The sequence below is a fragment of the Brassica oleracea genome, chromosome C5 (assembly GCF_000695525.1).
Source record: "Brassica oleracea var. oleracea cultivar TO1000 chromosome C5, BOL, whole genome shotgun sequence".
Lineage (NCBI taxonomy): Eukaryota > Viridiplantae > Streptophyta > Magnoliopsida > Brassicales > Brassicaceae > Brassica > Brassica oleracea.
This window is the reverse complement of record NC_027752.1, coordinates 7,263,599-7,286,034: the sequence shown is the minus strand read 5'-3', so window position 1 is coordinate 7,286,034 and position 22,436 is coordinate 7,263,599. Positions and strand designations below refer to the sequence as shown.

General features: G+C 41.3%; 3 protein-coding genes and 1 pseudogene across 6 annotated transcripts; 2 read left to right on the top strand and 2 right to left on the bottom strand.

Annotated features, from left to right (window-relative positions):
• Positions 1 to 322: 322 nt before the first annotated feature.
• Positions 323 to 892, bottom strand: LOC106344394 (E3 ubiquitin-protein ligase MBR2-like). Its single transcript, XM_013783784.1, has one exon. The coding sequence runs from the start codon at positions 890 to 892 to the stop codon at positions 323 to 325; it is 570 nt and encodes a 189-aa protein (XP_013639238.1).
• Positions 893 to 9,049: 8,157 nt separating this feature from the next.
• On the top strand, positions 9,050 to 12,041 carry LOC106295407. Its single transcript, XM_013731293.1, has 6 exons — positions 9,050 to 9,622; positions 9,730 to 10,043; positions 10,121 to 10,942; positions 11,027 to 11,230; positions 11,302 to 11,502; positions 11,595 to 12,041. The coding sequence occupies exons 1-6, from the start codon at positions 9,358 to 9,360 to the stop codon at positions 11,715 to 11,717; spliced, it is 1,929 nt and encodes a 642-aa protein (XP_013586747.1). The 5' UTR covers positions 9,050 to 9,357; the 3' UTR covers positions 11,718 to 12,041.
• Positions 11,966 to 14,370, bottom strand: LOC106295408 (pentatricopeptide repeat-containing protein At1g15480, mitochondrial). Of its 4 annotated transcripts, none has more exons than XM_013731294.1 (4): positions 14,311 to 14,370; positions 14,065 to 14,136; positions 13,445 to 13,982; positions 11,966 to 13,366 (listed from the first exon to the last, which is right to left on the bottom strand). In XM_013731294.1, exons 2-4 carry the CDS (start codon positions 14,091 to 14,093, stop codon positions 12,116 to 12,118), a joined length of 1,818 nt encoding a protein of 605 aa, XP_013586748.1. In that variant the 5' UTR covers positions 14,094 to 14,136; positions 14,311 to 14,370; the 3' UTR covers positions 11,966 to 12,115. The 4 variants fall into 4 exon arrangements, with proteins under 4 accessions (XP_013586748.1, XP_013586751.1, XP_013586749.1 ...); XM_013731297.1 differs by having other exon boundaries at positions 13,445 to 13,970; XM_013731295.1 differs by having other exon boundaries at positions 14,276 to 14,322.
• Positions 14,371 to 14,627: 257 nt separating this feature from the next.
• LOC106292578 lies at positions 14,628 to 22,401 on the top strand (annotated as a pseudogene).
• The last annotated feature ends 35 nt before the right edge of the window (positions 22,402 to 22,436 follow it).

Genomic DNA, 22,436 nt, shown 5'->3' with positions numbered 1-22,436 from the left:
TCGTTTGATCATGTTTATACATGCGAGTTATATGGAAGATCACAATATTTTGGTCGTTCCCAATTTTTATAATCCAAGTATTCCAAAGCACAACTAAACTAAACAAATTGATAGCATAACAGACTAAATAATACGTTCATGATGTAAAAAATTAGAAGTTAAATGCGAATTTCAAAAAAAAGAGAACAAAGAGTATTATTTAATAATAGTAATAAGCATAAAAAGATTAAGCAAAACTAAATATAAGGTCCTTATAGCGTAAAGTTTTGTTATAAAGAAGAGTCGAAATATGCATAAGTTGAAATATAGGATTTCCCAAATGCTAAGCAAGCGTTGTTCTGCATACTAGGCAGCTTAAGTTCATCTTGATCCAGTCTAGGATGCACACGTGATGATACGAATGGTTGCAAACCAAAGTGTTCAAATCTCCACTTGCACCAAGCTTACTGTGGCAAATTGCGCAAATGTCATTCTCTTCGCTTGGAATGGACTCTCTTCTGCTGTTTCGCAGGTCGATTGTATAGCCGTCAAGGTCGATCCTATTCCAAGCATGTGGGTTGAAGTCAGTAATCTTAACTATCACATCTAGATCTGTACATGTGACATCGTTGAGTGCTGGAATAACTCCCGCGACATAGTCAGTAGTCTCATCTATAATTTTTGTTACCGAGTCAAAGTCGAGATCATGATACTGAAGCATGTACTCCATATCGTTGACTGTACCGTCGTCGAGGTGGCCGTTGCTTGATGTCCTCAGTGCTATTGATATTCTGATTGTTGTTTGCTGGGTGTTGGGCCTTTTGATCTTCATGGTGAGAGTTCGTTTGGGAGATGTGCAAGTTGATTTCTTCTTGTTGGTTAGAACCAAGGTATACCGTGGTGGTTGATTCATTTTTAGTAACTCGTAGGGACTTTTTCTTATATCTGGATATAAAGTTGTATATGATGAAAATTATGTTGATAACTATTTATAATGATTTGGTCAAACTCTGAAGAGTTTATTTTCCATGAAACCTATCTAAGAACAAAAACGTTCACAACTTTAGTACAAACTTAATTGTTTATGAGTTTCGGTTTCATAATTTACTATATTGACTATGGTCTTCTGTTACCATTTATGTGTTGACCATATCCGATAGCTTAGATAATACATTCCTTAGTAAGATACAATATAGTCATAACTCTTGTAATTCTAAATTAAAGTGAAAACAAATTCTTATAGCATTAGTAGGAAACGGCTAGGCAAAGAAAAAAAAAACAAAACTAATTGGTTGAATATTTTTTTGGATTCAAAATTCTTAGACATGACTCTTCCTTATACCTTCTATTGAGGATTTATTAAATGCTTCTTCCTAATACACGTAATGTATAGAATCAAGCAAAGCCAAGAGTCTAGGCCTAAATGTTTCTTCAGAAATTTTACATGGCTATAATAAGTTTCTTTTTTCTAACAACAATACGTTGATCTCAACAATGGTGACACAAAAAGAGTAATAATACTTAAAACCGAAGAAATATTTAGACAATAGCATCACACTAAAACATAAACTTCATTGAGATTCAACGTTTGAAGAGAAGTCAAACCCAAGCTATTTGCCAAAAAAATCATACATTAGCTAATTACATGAGAGAACGATTGACTTCACAAAAAATGATTCCCTAATACACTAACAAAGTCTTCTACGCCCCCTTGAACCACTTCCATCACTTACTGAATCACAGATAGGGATACCTTTCCCAATAAGATCTTCATCTCCTGGCAGCAGAGGGACTTCTCTCTGGAGCACTAAAAGCTGGTAAATAAGATTCGGGAATATCAAGTTCGTGTATACGTCTCTTACGCGGGTCATGTCGATCACTTGTTCATACACGAGCTGGCCCGATTTGCTTGCGTTTGGTAACCGCATACGTGAGGCGGAGACGCTTTTTCATCATTAAGTCTGAGTCCGGTCCTGGAAGCCAGCTGTGCTCACACACGCGGTATATGATCTTGAAAGGATCGAGCAGAGCATTGAGACTAAATCCTGTCCATCCAGCACATTGACCACCTGTGAGGTGTGCGATTGCCTGATTCAACACAACCTCCTTCCACTGATAAGATTGCTCAACGGTTGGTGTTATCATCAATTGATTGATCACCGAAGGAGAGAATCGGTAGACAAATCCCCTAACCAAAGCTCCATCTTCGTAGAATGGTAGGTTGGAGATGAACTCTCTCACAACCCTAGGACAGAACGGATTCACATGCAACACTGTGTAAGACCACCCTATGTCATCAATAGTTCTAAACACATCATCTAACCTACGATTCATAGGATTTAGGGAACCTTGGACAGCAAAACCTCGAAGGCAAAGAGAGCGATACACGGTGTTGGCTTCAGGGCTATGATGACGGCGAGAGTAACCCCCAATCGGTGAAACGGTTCCGAGGAATATCAATCGACTTTCATGGAGACGATCATCAAAAGTCTTGAACGGGACTCGCGGTCGAAACTGGCAGTCCTCCCTATAGTCGTTATCGATCTCGCTAAACCTCCAGACCCTATTTCGAACAGAAGCAGAAGGGTTTTGATCAGACATGGCGAGGAGTTTCGAATTGAAGCGGTTGAGAATAGAAGAGCAAGGGTCGAGTTTATTGTATTAAATCATTTATATTAAAGCAATTAGTGCCCTTAGCCTATCGGTAGAGTAACATCCGTATTAGCTCGCAGATAGGGTTCGAAGCGCATTCATTCGGTATTTACTTTTTTAGAAAAAATTCCATTCCCTTATGTTTTATAAAAAGTTATTGCACTTAGTCATTCATATTTTTACAATGAGTGACTAGTCTACTGGTAGAGTATCATCCGCATCATCTATTACGCAGGGTTCGAACCTCAGCCAATCAGTATTTAATTTCTTTTAAAAAATTTCATTTTTTTCGCTTATAAAAAGAGTTATTGCATTTAGTCATTCATTGTTGTCAACATATATCTTATAACAATTAGGTTTATGATTGAATGTGTAAAATAACTTAACTCTAAACAATGATAATATAATTATGAACACAGAACATGTATAGGTAGCCATTACAGTGTATAGGTAGCCATTACTATATTTTGATCAAACTATATAACATGGAAAAGAGAAATATTTTATGTTATTAAAAAAAAGAGTGAACCAATGTTGGAATGCAAAAGGAAACCAAAAGTAAGATGAGACATAAAACACCAAACGTAAAGACAGTGAAAGCAACTTATTTAGCCACATTTGGCGCGCTTCACACCACCAGACTCGATGACATCAGCACCCCTTTTGCCCGACTCAGCTGCATCATCCGCTCCCTCAGTATCACCTATTTCATCAAACTTCTCTACCAAGCTGTCCGCAGGTTCTGGAACATCGGGTGGGAGTACCTTTGTTACAGTCAGAGTCTGGGTCTTAGCGTCAAGATTGTGTTTCGATATCTTCACAATAAACCTGCGCGTCTGCCCAATGGTATCAACCATAGCCTGAGGAACCGGAACCATATGGTCGACTCCAACACAATCATTGACCTATCACACAATAAGTCACAATCAGATCATTTCTAAATATTATTGCAAGAACACGTTATTGATCTCAAAAACATACGATTTCCTAATCACCTGATAATAGCTCTCAACCAACTCGTTAGTTTTTTTCCCAGTTAACACCTCACCGGCATCACCAAGGACAACAAATACGACTTGATCATTGTTGTCATACACATTGAGCCTTGTCAAGTACCTATCACAGAAAAATGTTAACGACCATTGCGTTCAAGTATGTGTAAAAACTTTACACAAACTACACTGCGCCACACCAAAAATCTCACTCTTCCCACACTTTTTACACATGAGTGTTGTGGGCCCTTTGGTTGCTTTTGTATGGCACACACCGCATCCTATATAATACCATCCAAACCCTTGCACAACATCATCAATGGTTGCCGTGCACTCAAACCAAGCAACCTGAAATGATATTCGAAATTAAATTAGTAAATCTAATATATTAGTAGTTGTAACAGACATCGCATATATGATACCTTAGAGGAAGCCTGATTCATGTAAGCGAAAAGTTCTCCCAAAGTCGCTGGCTCAGGCTTGGTAATCACCTCTGCATTAACCCTACTTGCAACATCCAGATAAGAATTCAACCTGAATAAAACGTCAACCCAGACATTATAATAAGCTTTAGCATGTGCAGCAGTTTGATAGATAAACTAAACCTTACCAACAGAGGTATGAGAGTATTTCTTGGATATCACTATCCATAAACACATGTGAGGACGCCATGGCAGATAGGGAGAGGACACCTACACATAAAAAATGCCATGACACAGTAGCAAACTTACAATATATGAAGTTAAGGCCTTAATAATATTTAAGTTCATAAACAGCAAGGTAGCGTAGCAATACAAACCTCCAAACCGTTTCGGGTTTAAAGTGGTGACCAATATAACACGAGCTGTGCCTCCAGATGCTTTAAACTTCTCAATGAACTCAAAAGCAGACTTATCCCAGAGATACAACTTCATCACCGGGTCGCTACAACATCAAATATCGTGTTTTAAACAATTGTGAATATAGTTTTTAGATAATATTATTGGGTTGAACACGAATATATAAACATAATAACTCACTCATGCATCTGGACGTGAAGCTCAACTCGGCGAGATACAGCTATCTCAGATTCATCAAGTAAGAGACCGTCACTGGGAACCTTCCCATTCACAAGTTTGATATGGCCAATATAGTCTGCAAGATAAGACATCGAACTAATCAGACAATATCATACTATCTAAGTTCAGATTAACTACTTTCCAACATAAACGGCTTTTGGGGCTAATGAAGCGAGACCTTACCATAAAGATCACCTTTCATGTCGGAAGCACCATCGAACTCTCTGAATCCATGAATACGGATCCGATCATCAGGGAAATGGATTGAACTGTCCCCGAGCGTAGTTAGAGCAGAGTTCCATGAAAAGCTAATGGTGACATCTGAATCAGCTACCCGGTAGACTGTCTTGCTCTTTGATCCAAAAAATTTGTTGAGCCGATAGGTACAACCAGCTTTCATGTGTGGCAGATAGGTATCGATCCTTCCATAGGGGATGAACCCATGGATTACACTCTCCTGTTGCGGAAATAAAATTATACAGGTAAACATATGTATAGTGGAAACCAAAATTATTCAAATATATAACCCACAATCCTAATATCATACATAAACGAATCAATAAATATTGTGTCTAAGCAATCATAATATCAATATTTGATCAAACAAAGCGATGGAAAGCAATTGGACGTGATGGTACAAACCAATTTCTAGAGGTCAAATTATGGCTGATACCTCTTCGTCGATGAGAAGCATTTCGATGCCGATAAGAACCTTCGTCTGAACGTTCCAGGCCTCCCAAAAATGCCGATAAGAACCTTCATCTCGTCTTGATGGGGCCCGAACGTCATGTCTTTGAAGGTAATAACCCTCCCTACGTCGTCACTGACGATTGATTTGCCTTTGTCGACTGGTGAGACAGATAATCTGCCCCTAACGCCGATAATGGGACCGGAAGAAGCACCGGTTTTGCCGTGTGTTTGGATCAGACTTTGCGATTCAGCCGTTGCACCTCTGGATCTCACCAGATTTACAACGCCAGATGAGATGTCAGTTTTAGATACGGATTTGATCGGACTCTTCGATACAACCGCTCTACCTGTAGATTTCATCGAGCCGTCACCACCGGAAGAGACACCTATTTGAGAGACGGGCTTTTCCGAATCAGAGGCGATCGCCGCATCATCGTTCCTATTCACTGAGTCGGAGACGTCGGATACCTTCATCGCAATGAGCAGTTGAGAGGATAGAACAGTTTTAGATCCAAAAACACATCGATGAAGAGCTCTATATAGAATTGCGGGTAGAGAAAGCGATAACGATCCATTAATGAGATTAAAAGCTCGGAGGAGTGGGGGAAAATTGATTATCCGCGTTAAAGATATGTGAAACATAGTAAACGGAGAAGATGAAGAGAAAGTGGGATCGCCAGAACGAAGAAGAGAAGAAGCAGGGGATCGGAAAATCATTCAAGAGGCTTCACCGAATCATGGGCTCTCCGGGCTTCAAATTCCAAACATTTACGGGCCGAGAGGATGCGAGGCCCAAATGCAGCGCGCAGCGTCTGACGTGGCTCAACGGTGGTTTCCTATTGGGTGATTATTATTGAGGACGTGGAAGCATGTGGGGAGCCCTTATTCCCCTTTTAGTATTGTATTGATGAGCTTGTTATGCTTTGGGTTAGTAACGGGTTTGTAATATCACAAATTAGTATTAGCAATAAGTAAAACAATTATGTTTTAAGGACAGTGGTAGGCCTAGGCAAAATAACCGGAACCGAAGAACCGAACCGGAACCGAACCGAAATATCCGAAACCGGAATCGGACCAATATCTTCAAATATCCGAACGGTTCCTATATTTTTATATCCGAAATAACCGAACCGAACCGAAAACCGAACGGGTACCCGAATATATAAAAATATTAATTATATATAACATCACTAATATATATTTTTAATTTAAAATTCTATTAAAAGTATCTGAAAATAGTTTATGATAACTAAATTATTATAAAGTATCCAAACTACCCGAAAGTATCCGAAACTATCCGGATAGTTTTATCCGAATATCCAAAGTAATCCGAAATATTCAAATTTTTTATCTAAATCATCATAATTATTTGATATTTTACCTTAAGTAACCAATATTTTATCCAAATTATCCGAACTACCCGAACTATCCGAACCCGAACCGGATCCAAATGAGAACCGAACTTTTTCCGGATATTTTCCGGTTCCTACATTTACTATCCGAACCGAACCGAACCCGAAACTATCCGAACCGAACCGAACCGAAAATAGGTCAAGTACTAAATGGATCCTCTAGCCCCTATCCGAACTACCCGAAACCCGAAATACCTGAACCGAACCGAACCGATACCCGAAATGCCCAGACCTAGACAGTGGCATAAAAATATAATTTTTGTGGAAAACTCATGACTTGATTACAAAATGTACTTTTGTTTTAATAGATTAGACGTGTGTGTGAAGCTGGGTAGTCGAGCATCCACAACTTACAAACCAATTTGCTTTCAGTTAATTTTGGTCATTATAGATATTCAAATTTGACCAAGGATACATTTTGAGATCTAACCAAGATAAAATCGATAAGCTTTTGGAAGAAAACGAGGGCCTTGATTTACGTGCACCCACTTGGGAATGGCACAACTGGGTGGTGTTGCGAGGCTGTGAATAGGCCTGAGATGATTCGTTCCGAGATCCGTTCTGGATCCGCTCCGAAAATAGGATATTCGGGGTATCCGGATCCGAATCCGGATAGTAAAATCTTGGATCCGTGCAAACCGAATCCGGATCCGGATATCTTAATTTTTAGGTCCGGATATCCGGATCCGGATCTGTATTTATAAAAAACATTAAATTTTTAAATTTTATTAATATTAATATTTGATATATTAATATTTATACATGAATTAATCTTATAATATTATATTTTAGTTTTTACAATATTATAAACATATATAAATATATTTATAAATATTTAGTTTATGTATTATATTAAAAAAAAAATTGTATTTTGTTAAAAAAATTATTTTTATTTATTTTGACGGATCTGGATCCGGATATCCGCGGATAATATAATATCGAGATGGATATCCGAAACCTGGATATCCGGAAACTACGAATCCGGATCCGGATATTAAATCCACGGATCCGACGGATCCGGATCCGGATCCGGATACCCTAAATTTCCCGGATATCCGGATCCGTCCCAGGGGTAGCTGTGAAGAAAGATCCTTCACCATGTCTCCCTCAATTAAATAAAACTCCAAAAAACGGACCTAAATTGTCTCTTAATCTCACACGTGGCATGCAAATCAGTTGATGTCAGACTCGTAAGAATTCACGTGAAGCCCAGCTCCCCCCACTTTGTAATCTAAACAAATTAGGCTTTCTGTTTCTAAACAGCGTATGAGAAGCCCATAACTATTCTCATCGAATTAAGGTTTTGATAAACGGGGTCAGCTTTGTTTAATCCTTTTGTTTCCTTCAAAAAAGTGCAAATAATAAGCACTTTAATGTCAACAACCTCAACTGCTTTTCAAAACTATGTTGACGAAACCATCCACGTTTTCAAATGAATTGCTACCGTTTACACTAATAAAGTTTTGCTTTCGTTTTCTTGTTGGGGACCCTCCCTCTATAGACGGGACGTTTTAAATTTAAACAAGAGTTTGAAATTTTGAAAAGTTATAAGGTGTTATTGGGCTAATAGAGAGAGCATTTTGGGTGTTCAAAAAAAAAAAGAGAGCATTTGATATTTTCTTTTACAGCCAAATTTCAAACGGTGGTCGTGTTAACATGTTACTATTACTTTATGGCTTTGTGCTCTGAAGATATTATTAGATATATTTCCTTTATTGCTTGCTTTATCGCCAGCTTCACTAAGGTAGACCGTGGATGTATCTAACTATCTAGGATATATACATTATTTCTAGGATATAACGAAGGAATAAACGCTATAACACTTTTCATTTCACATTGTTCGTTTCGCAAGAAATACAGCTTAGAAAACTAGTTATTATTTGTAACAAAAATGAAATTATTGAATATATTACTTTCTTAAACAAAAGGTAGAATTGTGATAATTGTCCGATAAAAATATTTAACAACGGTCCGAGCAGAGAGACAGGTCGGACCAAGTTGTCAAAGTGTTTTTTCTTTTCTTTCATTGTAGTTGTTTAAAAATAAAACAAAAATGCCTGTTTATCAATTTATTAATATATATATAATTACTATTTAGTCAACTAATAAAACAATTGTTAAAACACTGAAGTTACTTATTTATATGATTATCGTACAATATGGAGTATGTCTTAGCTAATGTGAAAATATTAACGAAAAATAATTACACGACGTGCAATAATATTAAAACAGAAGAAAAGACGAAGAACAGAAGAAAACGGTGGTTTTTTGGTTTCTGGAGAAACCAAAAAGTTTTTGATTTTTTTTTTCTCTCTCTCTCTCTCGGCTTTCCTGCGATTCTGAAAAATCTCTTAAATCAGAATCGTAGCAATGCCCTTCTTCTTTTGATCCTATCATCTCACATTTTGTTGCAAAAAGGATTAGTCTTTTACCATCCTTGTCGCCGCCGATCTGTCTACGACACCTCGAATTCGCTTCTTTATGTTTCAACTCCGACATATAACAGACGAGGTGGGAAAAGATCTTGTCTTTTTTTTTTTTCTCAATCAGGAAGATCCAGCATTGTAATCGAGGATGGCAAAAGGTTGGTTCTTTCTGGAGAAAGCGAGAAGATGCTTGCGGACAGTGTTCTTCTTAGTTGCTATGTTGGCTTCGCTGCTAGCTTCGTCGTTGCCTTTGCTTGTAGCTATATGCGATGTGCTAGTGCCGAGCTTCTTGTTGTCGAGCTTCACTTGCGTGACGTGCTACGGAGCTAAGGAGCATCTGAGTCGATACGGTTTCAAGAGATCCTTGACTGATATTCCTCTCGTCTCTGTCGTCAGATCTTTCCTTGTCATCTGTAAGAATCATTCATTCTCTGCCTCTGCATGTCTTGGTGGATTACATCTGCGCTGATTGATGTTTTGTTTCTTTGGCTGTTGCTGCTCAATCTGTGTGTTTGAATAGGTATCTATTCACTCTCGGACGTTCCTGCTCTCTCGCACGGTCCTTACCTCGGAACTGTCTCTCTGTGCTGTGTGGTTTCAGTTCTACTTCTCTCAGTTAAAGCTTGTCTTTTCACTGTAACTTCTCAACTCAACACCGAAGCAGCCTCCTTCTCTCCATCTAGGCACCACCGGCTTCACCTGAAGAAGTCCTGGGGGATGCCAGTTTTGTTCCTCTCGTCCGTGGTGTTTGCACTTGGTCACACGGTTGTAGCTTACGTCACAAGTTGTAGAGCCAGGAGGAAGATTCTGTATCACAGAGTTGACCCTGAAGCTGTGAGTTTTTGCTTAAATCTCTTTAATACCAAGCTTTGTTTGTGTGTGTGTGTGTGCTTATATGGAGTGTGTGGCAGGTTCTTTCATGCAAGAGCATCTTCTCCGTCCACCAGAAAGTCCCACGGTCCCCCATTCCTTTGGTTGGAAAGGCGGCCTCCAAGTTTGATGGAGAAGCAAGGCGAAAGCCTATGTCTTACGATGGAGGAGAGCTTCCAGTGAGTTTGCTTGCTGACACTGACAGTTTATTCATTAAACTTCGAGGGCTCACTGTGCATTACAAGCTTTGTGCGCCTGGTTCACCAAAGCAGTCTATCTCCCCAAATGTTCTCCCGGAGACAGTGGCTGGAAGGTTGAAGTTTGACAGGAAAGTGTTGAGCATGGCCGAGAAAAGCCAGCGTCATCATCATCATCATTACCACAGGAGCTACAGCAGCGTGTTCAACAATTCCTCCTTGCACGACCCTCTTCTTGACAGTTCTGCTACTTCTCCTCCTCTTCTTTTCAAAGAAAGAGAGGAAGAAGACATGAATGTGTTCAGTTTTGAGGATGAGGAGAAAGGCGTGGACGAAAGCGGTAAGTTTGGTGTGGTTTTGGTTCATGGATTTGGGGGAGGAGTGTTTTCATGGAGGCATGTGATGTCTCCACTGGCTAATGACCTTGGCTGCGTTGTCACTGCCTTTGATAGGCCTGGTTGGGGATTAACAGCCAGGCCACATAAAATTGATTTGGAAGAAAGACGGCTTCTCAATCCTTACACACTTGAGAATCAGGTGGAGATGCTTCTTGCTTTCTGCCATGAGATGGGATTCTCTTCGGTAGCATTCGTTGGTCATGATGATGGAGGCCTGCTTGCTCTGAAGGCTGCTCAAAGATTGATGGCAACAAACGATCCCATCAAAGTGAGTAGACTTGATATCTTGGCTTCTCTCTTTTTTTCTTTCTATGTAGTCCTTAGTTGGTCATGATGTCTTTTGCTCTAATAGGTCGTGGTCAGAGGAGTGGTTTTGCTTAATGTGAGCTTGTCAAGGGAAGTCGTTCCAGCTTTTGCAAGAATACTTCTCCACACATCACTACGGAAGAAGCACCTCGTTCGACCTCTTTTACGCACTGAGATAGCTCAAGTGGTGAATCGTCGCGCTTGGTATGATCCTGCAAAGATGACAACAGACGTCCTCAGACTATACAAGGTACCCTCATGTCATGAAAAATTGCAAAATCCTGTGAACATTATATAATAATTAAATTCTCTCTTTATCAGGCCCCGCTATATGTAGAAGGCTGGGACGAGGCACTTCATGAGATAGGCAGACTCTCATCTGAAACGGTGCTTGCACCTCAAATCGCAGCTTTGCTTCTCAAGGCTGTGGAAAACCTGCCAGTATTAGTCATTGCTGGAGCCGAAGACGCTCTTGTCCCATTGAAGTCATCCCAAGCAATGGCGTCTAAACTCCTAAACTCTGTAACTCCCTCATTTACACTCAGCTTTGGTTTGTTCTCATGCAAAAAAAAAAAAAACAGGAACTAACATTGGTTCATATTAATGATTGACAGAGACTAGTAGCAGTCTCAGGATGTGGGCATTTACCACACGAGGAGTGTCCCAAGGCGCTTCTTGCAGCCATGTCCCCGTTCATCACTAGACTTGTACTCAGGCCAGATCTCCAGAGTCAATAGCCAAATCACTTCTAGCTTACAATCCATTAGCGGAGGCCCAAAATTTTGAGGTCATGTTAGGTGAATTCATCATAGGATTTGTTGTAACCTTTCGTTTCTCTTCTGTGTTCTTTTGAGCGTGTTTCTTTTATTATTTATTATTCATTCACTTGAACATGAGCGTGGCACACAATCGTGCAAGTCTCTCTGTAAATTATTCGGTTTGAAATATAATGTAAAATGCTTTTGTTTGCATTCATCAAACCAAATAGAAAGAACCATACCATTGGGCAAAGAAGCAACCATACAGAGTTTATAATATATATTAGGAGGCTTCATTTTAAACTAAGAATGCTACTTAACATGGATAGAAAGCGAATCAATCAAACCAAAGATTCACAAAGGTAGCAGTTGTAAACTCAATCCAGGAGATCAGAGAGAGGCGTCTTCTTGAAGGGATCAGCGTTAGCAAGCAGAACAGCCAATCCCCTGTTAGGGAAGACGTTATCAGCTTTCATTCTGTCCTTCATCCCATAAGCTGGAGCCTTGGCATTGACATAAGCCCGGATAAGGGACTGGAACTGCCTGAAACGAGAATGATAGCCGGATTGCCTCATCCAATGGAAGATCTTCTCTGTGTTGTGAACATCACCTTTTCTCGCATACTCGTCCATCACGTACATGAATGAGCTCATCAAGGGCTTTATCTGTTTCAGCTGCGTTGCCTTGCTAAGCGACGCATCAGCCTTTTCTACTTCCCCGGCTTCCACATAAAGCCTGATCAGCGCATCCCATGTTAAGGCCCCGATGTTGCATCCGCTGTCCACCATCCGTTTAACAAGATCCTTACCCTCTGAGACCATCTTGTGATCCACGTAAACTCTCAAGAGGACGGAGTACATCCCTGACGAAACTCTATGCCCCATCTTCACAGACTTCTCGAAAACCGCTTCTGCTTCTTTAACCTTATTAATCTTCCCAAACGCTAGGATAGCAGCAAGGGACTCTTTATAAAAAGGGTTGTTAGCTTCGCAGATCTTCCAGATTCTGCTCACCTCATCCGCCCTCTGGAGAGAGCCATAGATGGAAAGCAAATCCTTGCACACATAACGATTAGCCAGCAAACTCTCGCCTTCCATCTCCTTCAGCACTTTCTCAGCCTTCTCCTTAAGCCCAGCTGATGCATAGTGTCTTGCAACTATAGACTTCGCACGTAGATCGACTTCAACGCCTTCGCTTTTCATCGTCTCCACAATCTCTTCCATCCCACTAATGTCATTCGACGCTCCTTTGGCGTCGATGAGGATCTTGTAGGTGTAGAGAGTCGGCTTCAGGTTTTCCTTCTCCATCATCGATAACATATCGGCTATCTTCTTCTTGTCGACCCTCTTGTAAAGCATGAGCATCTGGTCACAAGCGTATGATGTCCGAGGGAACCCCAAGTCCTTCATTTTGTTGAAAACGGCTTCTGCTTTCCTCACGTTGCTTGTTGATGCGTAGTTCGCCAGGAGGGTGCGGTAGACCAGTTCCCCTCTGAAAGATTCAGGGATTCTTTCGAGATAAAGCTCTCCTTTGTACAGACCACGCACCTTGGCGATCAGATCAAGCCGAGATGCATAGTCTCTCTCTTCCAATTCATATTGCTTATGTTCTTCAAGCCATTCTGCTAACTATAGTAACAAGAAGAGAAGGAATAACACTTAGCGAGCTTGAAGTCTAGAGACTGAAACAGAAAGATTAATATGTACCTGCAGTGCTCTCCCATACATCCGACGCCTACGGAGCTGCAACATGGCATTTGCAATCTCTGTGCGGTTGATCTCTTTTCCATCTCCAACCCATTTATCAAGCGCAGAGGCTACAGAGAGACCTGAGACAGAGACAATGGCCTTAAACAGCTCTGACGATCTCTTGCTTCCCGGTGTTTTAACAGCCTCAGAGAGTAGTTCCAGCTCTGCTCCTTCAATGTCAGCTTCGTCACAGGACAGCTCCTCCTCAGACTGAAGCCCATCTTCTCTATCACCACTAGTATCGTCTGGAGTTCCAAGGCTTTCGATCTCATCTTCCTCCCCGGAACTTCTAGCACCAGCGTCAGAGGAAAATGAGCGTCTTCCGGTAGAGTAGCTCCATGGGAGCTCGTAAGAGCTAGAGAAAGCTTCGTGTTTATCGTGTATCAAAGCGTTTGATTCAACAGAACCGTTCCTTTCAACCAATGGAACCTCTAGCTTAGAGTAGTACACAGCATTGCAAACTCCTAGTCGAAGACTCTGGCTTCTGAAAACATTACTACATAATAGAACATTTTAAACTATGTATACCAACATTCAATGGCGCATCTGAAGAACTTTTTTAAAGTTTGGAAACAAACCTTCTTACAACCTTGGAAAGAGCAAACATTTCTCCTCCTGGGGAAATATCACCGACACACTGTGATCTGCTGCTGAAAAGACAAAACACACAGAGAAGACAGAATCAGAAGAAGAACAAAAAAAAAAACTTAGGTCGGATTTGAAGGAAATGATATGCATTTCACTGGACCCAGTAAGAAAAAAATTAAAACTTTTGAGAAGATCACAGACAGTTCAAAACTAGGGTTTGAGGATGAGAGATTTACAGAGTGTAAATGAAGAGAAAGCGAGCTGAGGACGAAACAGAATAAATCCAAAACCTGGTGAGGAGGAGCAGAGAGAGCTAAAATGGTAGAAAAGAGGGGTTTAGGGTTTTACACTTTGGGGCCTGATCTCATATTGGGCTGTCCAGTGGATCAACCAGTAACAAGGCCCATCCTTTTGTCAACGGTCACTCTTTATTTTTGTCAAAGTCAACGGTAGCTTACAAAGTTCTGGTTTTTGTTCCTTTCAAAATTCTAAAGTTTACACTATTTTTAGTTGAGTAACTTGAGTTTGATCTGTGAAGGTGTGTGTGTCCACGATGGGAGGTTGTGCTTCAGTATCAGTGTCGTGTGATCAAACACTGAACCAAGTTGGCCGTTGTTTGACCGAGAACGCAAATCACATACATAACAAACTCGACGAAAACGTGGAAACTCTGCAGGTGTCAACGCAAGAGCTCAAGGTTCTCAGGGATGATTTGCTAACAAGAGTGTTTTTAGAGGAAGAGAAAGGTCACAGACGGCTTGCAACGGTTCAGAGATGGTTTTCAAATGTTGAGACCGTCGAATCCCAAGTCAATGAATTGCTTGCGGAAGGTGCTGCCGAGATTTTCTCGGAGTTTCGGATCCAGATTTGTTTATGGTAAAAGGGTCTTCGAGAAGATCAAAGAAGTCAACGTTCTCAAGTCTAGATCTGATTTCAGAGTCGTCGCCGAGAGAGTTCCTCGGTCTAAAGTGAAAGAGAGGCTTATCCACGTCCCTCTAGTTGGTATGAAAGCAATTGCTGAAAAGGTATGTAGCAGCCTCATGGAAGATGAAGTTGGAACGTTAGGGCTTTACGGAATGGGTGGTGTCGGTAAAACCACACTACTCACTCAGATCAATAACATTTTTGTTAACACAGAAAATGACTTTGATGTTGTGATATGGGTTGTGGTGTCTAAAGATCAAAAGATGGAGAGTGTTCAAGAGACGATCTTGTGGAGACTTGGTCGTTTCAGTGAGGAGTGGAAACACTTAAACGAAGAAGAGAAAGCGTCAGAGATAAGGCAAGTGTTAAAGGGTAAGAGATATATGTTGTTGGATGACATTTGGATTAAAGTGGACATTTCAGAGGATAGGAGTCCATTTACCTACCAGAATGAATCGATGTAAAGTATTGTTCACTACTCGGTCTAAGGAAGTGTGCTCAGAGATGCGGGTTGATGTTGAGATGGAAGTCAAGTGTTTGGCTCCGGATGAAGCCTGGGAGTTGTTTCGTATGAGAGCTGGGGATCTTACCTTAGAGAGTCATCCAGACATTCCTGGAGTTGCAAGAAAAATAGCTGGAAAGTGTTATGGTTTGCCACTGGCGCTCAATGTTATTGGGGGATGATAAGAACTGTGTTGTATATTGATAAGAACCACCCAACCACCCCTCTTAATCTCCACAGAACGGAGGATTAAGCCAAAGTATTATCTTGTATCTCTCTCTAGATCACAAACTACTCTACACTCACCGAGAATGCATAACCGTAATGTAAAGCTAATGGGTCCTTTTATATACAAGGCCCAATACAAATCCTCAATGAATTGATTTATTCCTTTATTTGTAAGTAACTTCTTCTCTACTCTTCAATATTCTCCCGCCTCATCCTTCTAGCTCTCCTCGTATACACTCTTAATGGCTTATCAATACCCCCATTGAGTAGCACCAGCTTGTCCTCAAGGGGAAAATCAGGAAACTGATGCTGTACAGCAGACACTCGCATCCACGAATTCTCATGGGCAGGAAGATTCTTCCATTTCACCAGTACTTCCAAATGCCCCTCCTCATCATAGCGAGTATCCAAGAACTCATCAGGCACGATGATCACCTCATCAGCTTTAGGCAATGACACAGGCAAGGGAAGAGGAGTATGGCCCTGACCAATCTCTTTCTTCAACTGAGAAATGTGGAACACCGGGTGTATCTTTGATTCTTCAGGAAGCCTCAAACGATATGCCACCTTCCCCACACGCTCCAACACTTCAAAAGGTCCATAAAACCGTGCAGCAAGCTTCTGACACACGCGTCGACTCACAGACTGCTGACGATACGGTCGCAACTTCAAATAAACCAATACACCCACCTCAAACTCCAAGTCTCTTCTATGTTTATCAGCCGATGTCTTCATCACATTTTGAGCATGCAGTAAGTATTGTTTCACCTGCACCAACATCTCATCACGTTCCTTCAACATTTTCTCCAGCTCGAAATTCGTAGTCGAGCCATTCTCATACGACATCAAAGATGGAGGCTCACGACCATAAACCAACTGAAAAGGGGTGCATTGCAACGACGTATGAAAGGACGTGTTATACCACAATTCAGCCCAAGAGAGATACTTCTCCCAAGCTTTAGGATGTGAGGACGCAAAGCATCTGAGATACGTCTCCAAACATCTATTCAAAACTTCTGTCTGGCCATCAGATTGAGGATGAAAGGATGTACTAAACCGAAGCCTTGTTCCAGCCAATTTAAAACAATCTCTCCAAAAGTTGCTCAAGAAGATTCTGTCGCGGTCTGAGATGATCGAACGAGGGTATCCATGCAACCGAACTATCTCTTGAACAAAAGCATTTGCGACATCCGAAGCTGTAAAAGGGTGACGCAGTCCAATAAAATGTGTGTATTTGCTGAGTCTGTCAACAACCACAAATACCACATTAACTCCTTTGGACAGTGGCAAACCCTCAATGAAATCCATTGAAATGTCTTCCCATATCTTCGTAGGTAGTTCAATAGGTTGAAGCAGCCCCGCTGGAGACAACGTGGAGTACTTATGAGTCTGACAAATAGCACACTCAGACACATATTGCTGCACTCGCACGAGCATACTTGTCCAATAAAACAAAGTTTTAATGCGACTCAGTGTTTTCAACAAACCAGAGTGCCCTCCCAATACTCCATCGTGATACTCTAGTAGGATCAAAGGTATAAATCTGGACTCTTTTGGTAACACCAGCCTCTTTTTGTAAAAAAGTCGATCAGCTACTATCGCGTATCCCGCTTTGACAGGTTGCTTCTTGCGAATTTTTTGCAACAACGCTTGAATCTGTGAATCACCATCAATCTCAGAGTACAGATCATGAATCTGCAAGTTTGCTGGAACTGTCAAAGCCATCAATGCGGAAGCATCAGTCTTGTTCTCGGTATGCACAATCCTAGACAGACCGTCTGCGACCTTGTTCTCACTTCCCACCTTATACTCAATCTCAAAATCATACCCCATAATTCTCGTCAGCCATCTCTGATAGTCAAGAGTCACTTCCCTCTGCTCAAGCAAATACTTCAAACTATGCTGATCAGTGCGCACTGTAAACCTTCGTCCCAACAAGTAATGTTGCCATTTCTGAATAGACATCACTATCGCCATCAATTCTCGTTCATAAATGGGCTTCATCTGCTCTCTTTCAGTCAGGGCATGACTAAAATAAGCAATTGGATGCTTATCTTGCATTAACACCTCCCCCAATCCGTATCCAGAAGCATCAGATTCAATGATAAACTGCTTATCGAAGTCAGGAAGTGCTAACACAGGAGCCGTAATCATGGCTTTCTTCAAGGTATCGAATGCATCTTGAGCTCTAGTTGTCCACAAAAACATCTCTTTCTTTAAGAGCACGGTCAACGGTTGAGCAATCATTCCATAAGCCTTCACAAATTTTCGATAATAGCCAGTAAGACCTAAAAACCCTCGTAGATCTTTCACTACCTTCGGATAAGGCCATTTTGCCACAGCATCTATCTTTTGTGGATCAGTACGTACTCCCTCTGGAGTGATGATGTGTCCCAAATATTCAACACTTTGTTGCCCAAATGCACATTTCTTCCTATTGGCAAACAAATGATGATCCTCAAAGACTTGTATTACTGCAGCTAAATGACGCTGATGTTCTTCTAAGGAGGAGCTATACACCAGAATGTCATCAAAAAACACCAAGACAAACTTCCTCAAAAACTTGCGGAACACGTCATTCATGAGTGCTTGGAACGTTGCTGGTGCGTTTGTTAGCCCAAATGGCATGACAAGAAACCCATAGTGACCCTCATGAGTTCTAAAAGTTGTCTTCTCAACGCCCATCTCTTGCATTCTTATTTGATGATAACCATAACCAGAACGTAAGTCCAACTTCGAAAACCATTTTGAGCCATGTAACTCATCCAATAACTGATCGATCATGGGAATTGGATACTTATCCAGAATAGTTGCTCGATTCACTGCTCTATAATCCACACAAAATCTCCAACTGTTATCTTTCTTCTTGACTAGCAGAACCGGGCTTGAATACGGGCTCTGGCTGGGCCTGATAGCTCCTGAACTCAACATTTCTTGCACACTCTTCTCCATAACTTCTTTGTGAGCCTGAGAATATCGATAAGGACGCACACTAATTGGACCAACCCCTGGTTGTAGGTTAATAGCATGCTCATGGCCCCGAATAGGAGGTAATGCAGTCGGCTCTTCAAATACATGTTGAAACTGCTGTAGCAACTCCTGTAATAGCACTGGAACTTCTGCAACAGTTTGAATAGACTTACAAAGTCCCATAGGTGCATGCAATAAAGGATCACCCGTCAGAGATACCTTCCTTCCTTCATACCAAAAATTATACTCATGTTTTCCCCAGTCAATCTCACATTTCCCCAAAGTTCTAAGCCATTGTATCCCTAAAATCACATCCACATTCCCCAGCTCCAACACAATAAAATCCGCTGTGAATGTCATCTCCTGTAACTTTATCTGAACTCCTCTGCAAACTCCCGAACCTTTCACAGATGCACCCGTCCCCAAAAGAATATCCAAAGTCCTGTCATTTTCTTGTTTCAGTTTCAAGTGATTCGCCAAGGATGGTGAGATAAAATTGTCGGTAGGTCCACTGTCTAGCATCACTAATATCTGTTGTTTCTTGATCACTCCCCGTAACTTTGTTGTCGTTGGGTTATTCAATCCCAAAAGTGACTGCACAGAGATCGTCTTCAGTTCCGGTTGCCAAACAACGAGCTCATCTTCCAACTCTTCTTCACACTGATCCAACACTGCCACTTCCATTCCATTTAGCACAGTTAAGACGCGTAAAGATGCGTTTGGACATTTATGATGTCTTGTCCACTTAACATCACATGTATAGCACAAACCCAAACGTCTCTTCCCTGCAATTTGTTCTGCAGACAATCGAAGCTGCGGTTTTGGATTCACTGTCTGCTTCACTTGGTTTTGTGTTACCACTGGTTGAGTCTTTTGTTTCCACCCAATGTTAGTATTAAAGTTGGAGTATGATTTACTAACATTCTCCTGTCCTTTCTGTGAAGTCAACGCCTTGTTCTTCATTTGGCGTTGCACCACACTGAACAAAGAACTTGATTCCATTTGATATGTTGTGGCAATCATATCTGGTAAATCGATAGGTTTGCACATAGTAGCTACCTCTCGCATCTCTGGTGTAAGTCCATTCATAAAAATACCTTCTCTCTGTGTGTCTGTCACTCCCACTACTTGTGTGGATAAGTCTTCAAAATGATGTATATACTCGGCTACAGAACCAGTCAGTTGAACAGCAAAGAACGGTTGACTCGGATCACGCAATTTGACCCTACTGAACCTCGCGATCAGCCTGACTTTGAAATCATTCCAGCTCACAAACGGACTCCGTAAAATCTCACTGTTGAACCAACTCAGCACATCACCACTTAGACTGACTGATACCAACTCAAGCTTCATCAACTCACCATAACCTCCAATCCGAAAGAAGCGTTCAGCCAACGCAATCCAACCGTAAACATCTTCTCCCGAGAAGATCGGAAGCTCAATTTTCTTCAATACGCTCTCACGGCTATCTCTCATCGAAAACCTAACTGTCTCATCAGAATCTCTAAAACTACGGCCAGGTTCCAGGTTAGATAACGGTACCTGATGCTCGCGTGGTAACACGATCGGACTCTGATGTGGAATCATCTCTTCCATCGGCCTCTTATCAAGCTTCTTCAAGATCGCCTCAAACTTCAGATCCAGTCTTTGTTCCAACTCCACCATCGATGATCGGATCTCCTCAATACTTCCTCTCATCTGCGCGTTCGTCTCCCGGTTCTCCGCCACTTGCGTCGCCAGCGATTCCAAATTCCCCGACGGTATCGTCGGTCTCGTCATCTCGATTCGTCGCGATTGTTCGATCCTGAACGCTCACTGGCACCAGTTTGATAAGAATTGTGTTGTATATTGATAAGAACCACCCAACCACCCCTCTTAATCTCCACAGAACGGAGGACTAAGCCAAAGTATTATCTTGTATCTCTCTCTAGATCACAAGCCACTCTACACTCACCGAGAATGCATAACCGTAATGTAAAGCTAATGGGTCCTTATATACAAGGCCCAATACAAATCCTCATTGAATTGATTTATTCCTTTATTTGTAAGTAACTTCTTCTTTACTCTTCAATATTCTCCCGCCTCATCCTTCTAGCTCTCCTCGTATACACTCTTAATGGCTTATCAGGAGACCATGTCATCTAGAAAGGCAATACAAGAATGGTCTCACGTGCATGATGTTTTGACTTCATTTGCTGCTGACTTTTCATGTATACAAGACAAAATTCTGCCTATCTTGAAGTTTTGCTACGATAATCTAAAAGATGAGAAGTTCAGAAAGTGTTTACAGTACTGTGCTTTGTTCCCTGAAGACTATGAGATTGAGAAGGAAAAGTTGGTGGAGTATTGGATATGCGAGGGAATTATAGATGGGAACAAAGACAGAGACGCAGCTAAAGAACCATGGTTATGAGATCATAGGTACTCTCGTTCGTACTTGCTTATTGATGGACTATGAGCATACAGAGTTTCTCAAGATGCATGATATGTTTCGTGAGATGGCGCTGTGGATAACAGCTGATCTTGGTAAGACGAAAGAGATCTTCATTGTGAAAACCGGTTCCAAACTAAGAGATGTCCCAGAGGTTGAAGATTGGAGCGTTGTGCAGAAGATGTCGTTGATGGGAAATGACATTGAGAAGATAGGCGCAGGTCCTTATGGGACAAAGAAACTCGTAACACTCTTCCTCCAAAACAACAAGCTGGTGAGTATCTCAGAGCGGTTCTTTCAGTGGATGACAGAGCTTAAGGTTTTGGATTTATCTTCCAATGAAAGTCTCACCGAGTTGCCTGCAGACATTCCAAAGTTGGTTGCCTTGAAGTATCTTAACTTATCAAGTACAGGGATCAAGATTTTGCCAGTTGGTATCAAATATTTGACAAAGCTAATACACCTGAATCTAGAGTTCACACACAAGCTTAAGAGTGTTGTTGGGATATCGAATCTATTGAGTCTGCATGTACATACTAATGCTATTTGATTCCAACATTCCTCTGAATAATGGATTAATGGAGGAGGAGCTGAAGTCCTTGGAGCATTTGAAACTTTTGACTCTAACTCTAAAGGATGCCTTTGTGCTGGAAAGACTCCTAAACATCCACAGTTTAGTGAACTTTACACGCTACTTATCGCTCGATAAATGTATACCAAATGCTGTCAGAATACCATTGGTGGCAGCAGGGTCGAGTGCTCCATCTGTCCAGGAGGTGGATAGGCCACTGCAGCACATGAAAAGTCCAAATCATATGTACTTCCGAAACCTCACACGTGTAGACATTGTGAACTGCGAAGGTCTGAGGGATTTGACATGGCTGATGTATGCTCCTTGCCTGTCTAATCTGCATGTGGAAATGTCATTTCAAACGGAAGAGATCATAAGTAGAGAGAAAGTGATGAAGATTGATGGAGAGAAGTTTACTACGCCCTTTCTGAAACTAGAATCACTCTCACTTGTGTTTTTGTATGCAGTGAAGAGTATCTACTGGTGTCCTCTACCTTTTCCTGCTCTTAAGCATCTAAAGATACACAGATGTCCAAATCTCAGGAAACTTCCTCTAGATTCTGCAAGCGCCAAGGGCTGTGATCTTGTCCTAGATGCTTATGGAGAGTGGTTGCGAGATGTTGAATGGGAGGATGAAGCTACAAAGAACCGGTTTTGTCCAACCTGAAAGTTGTTACCGGTGTGAAGTACTTCACAATGTCATGTTGTCTTGTTTGTGGTCTCAACTCTCAACAAA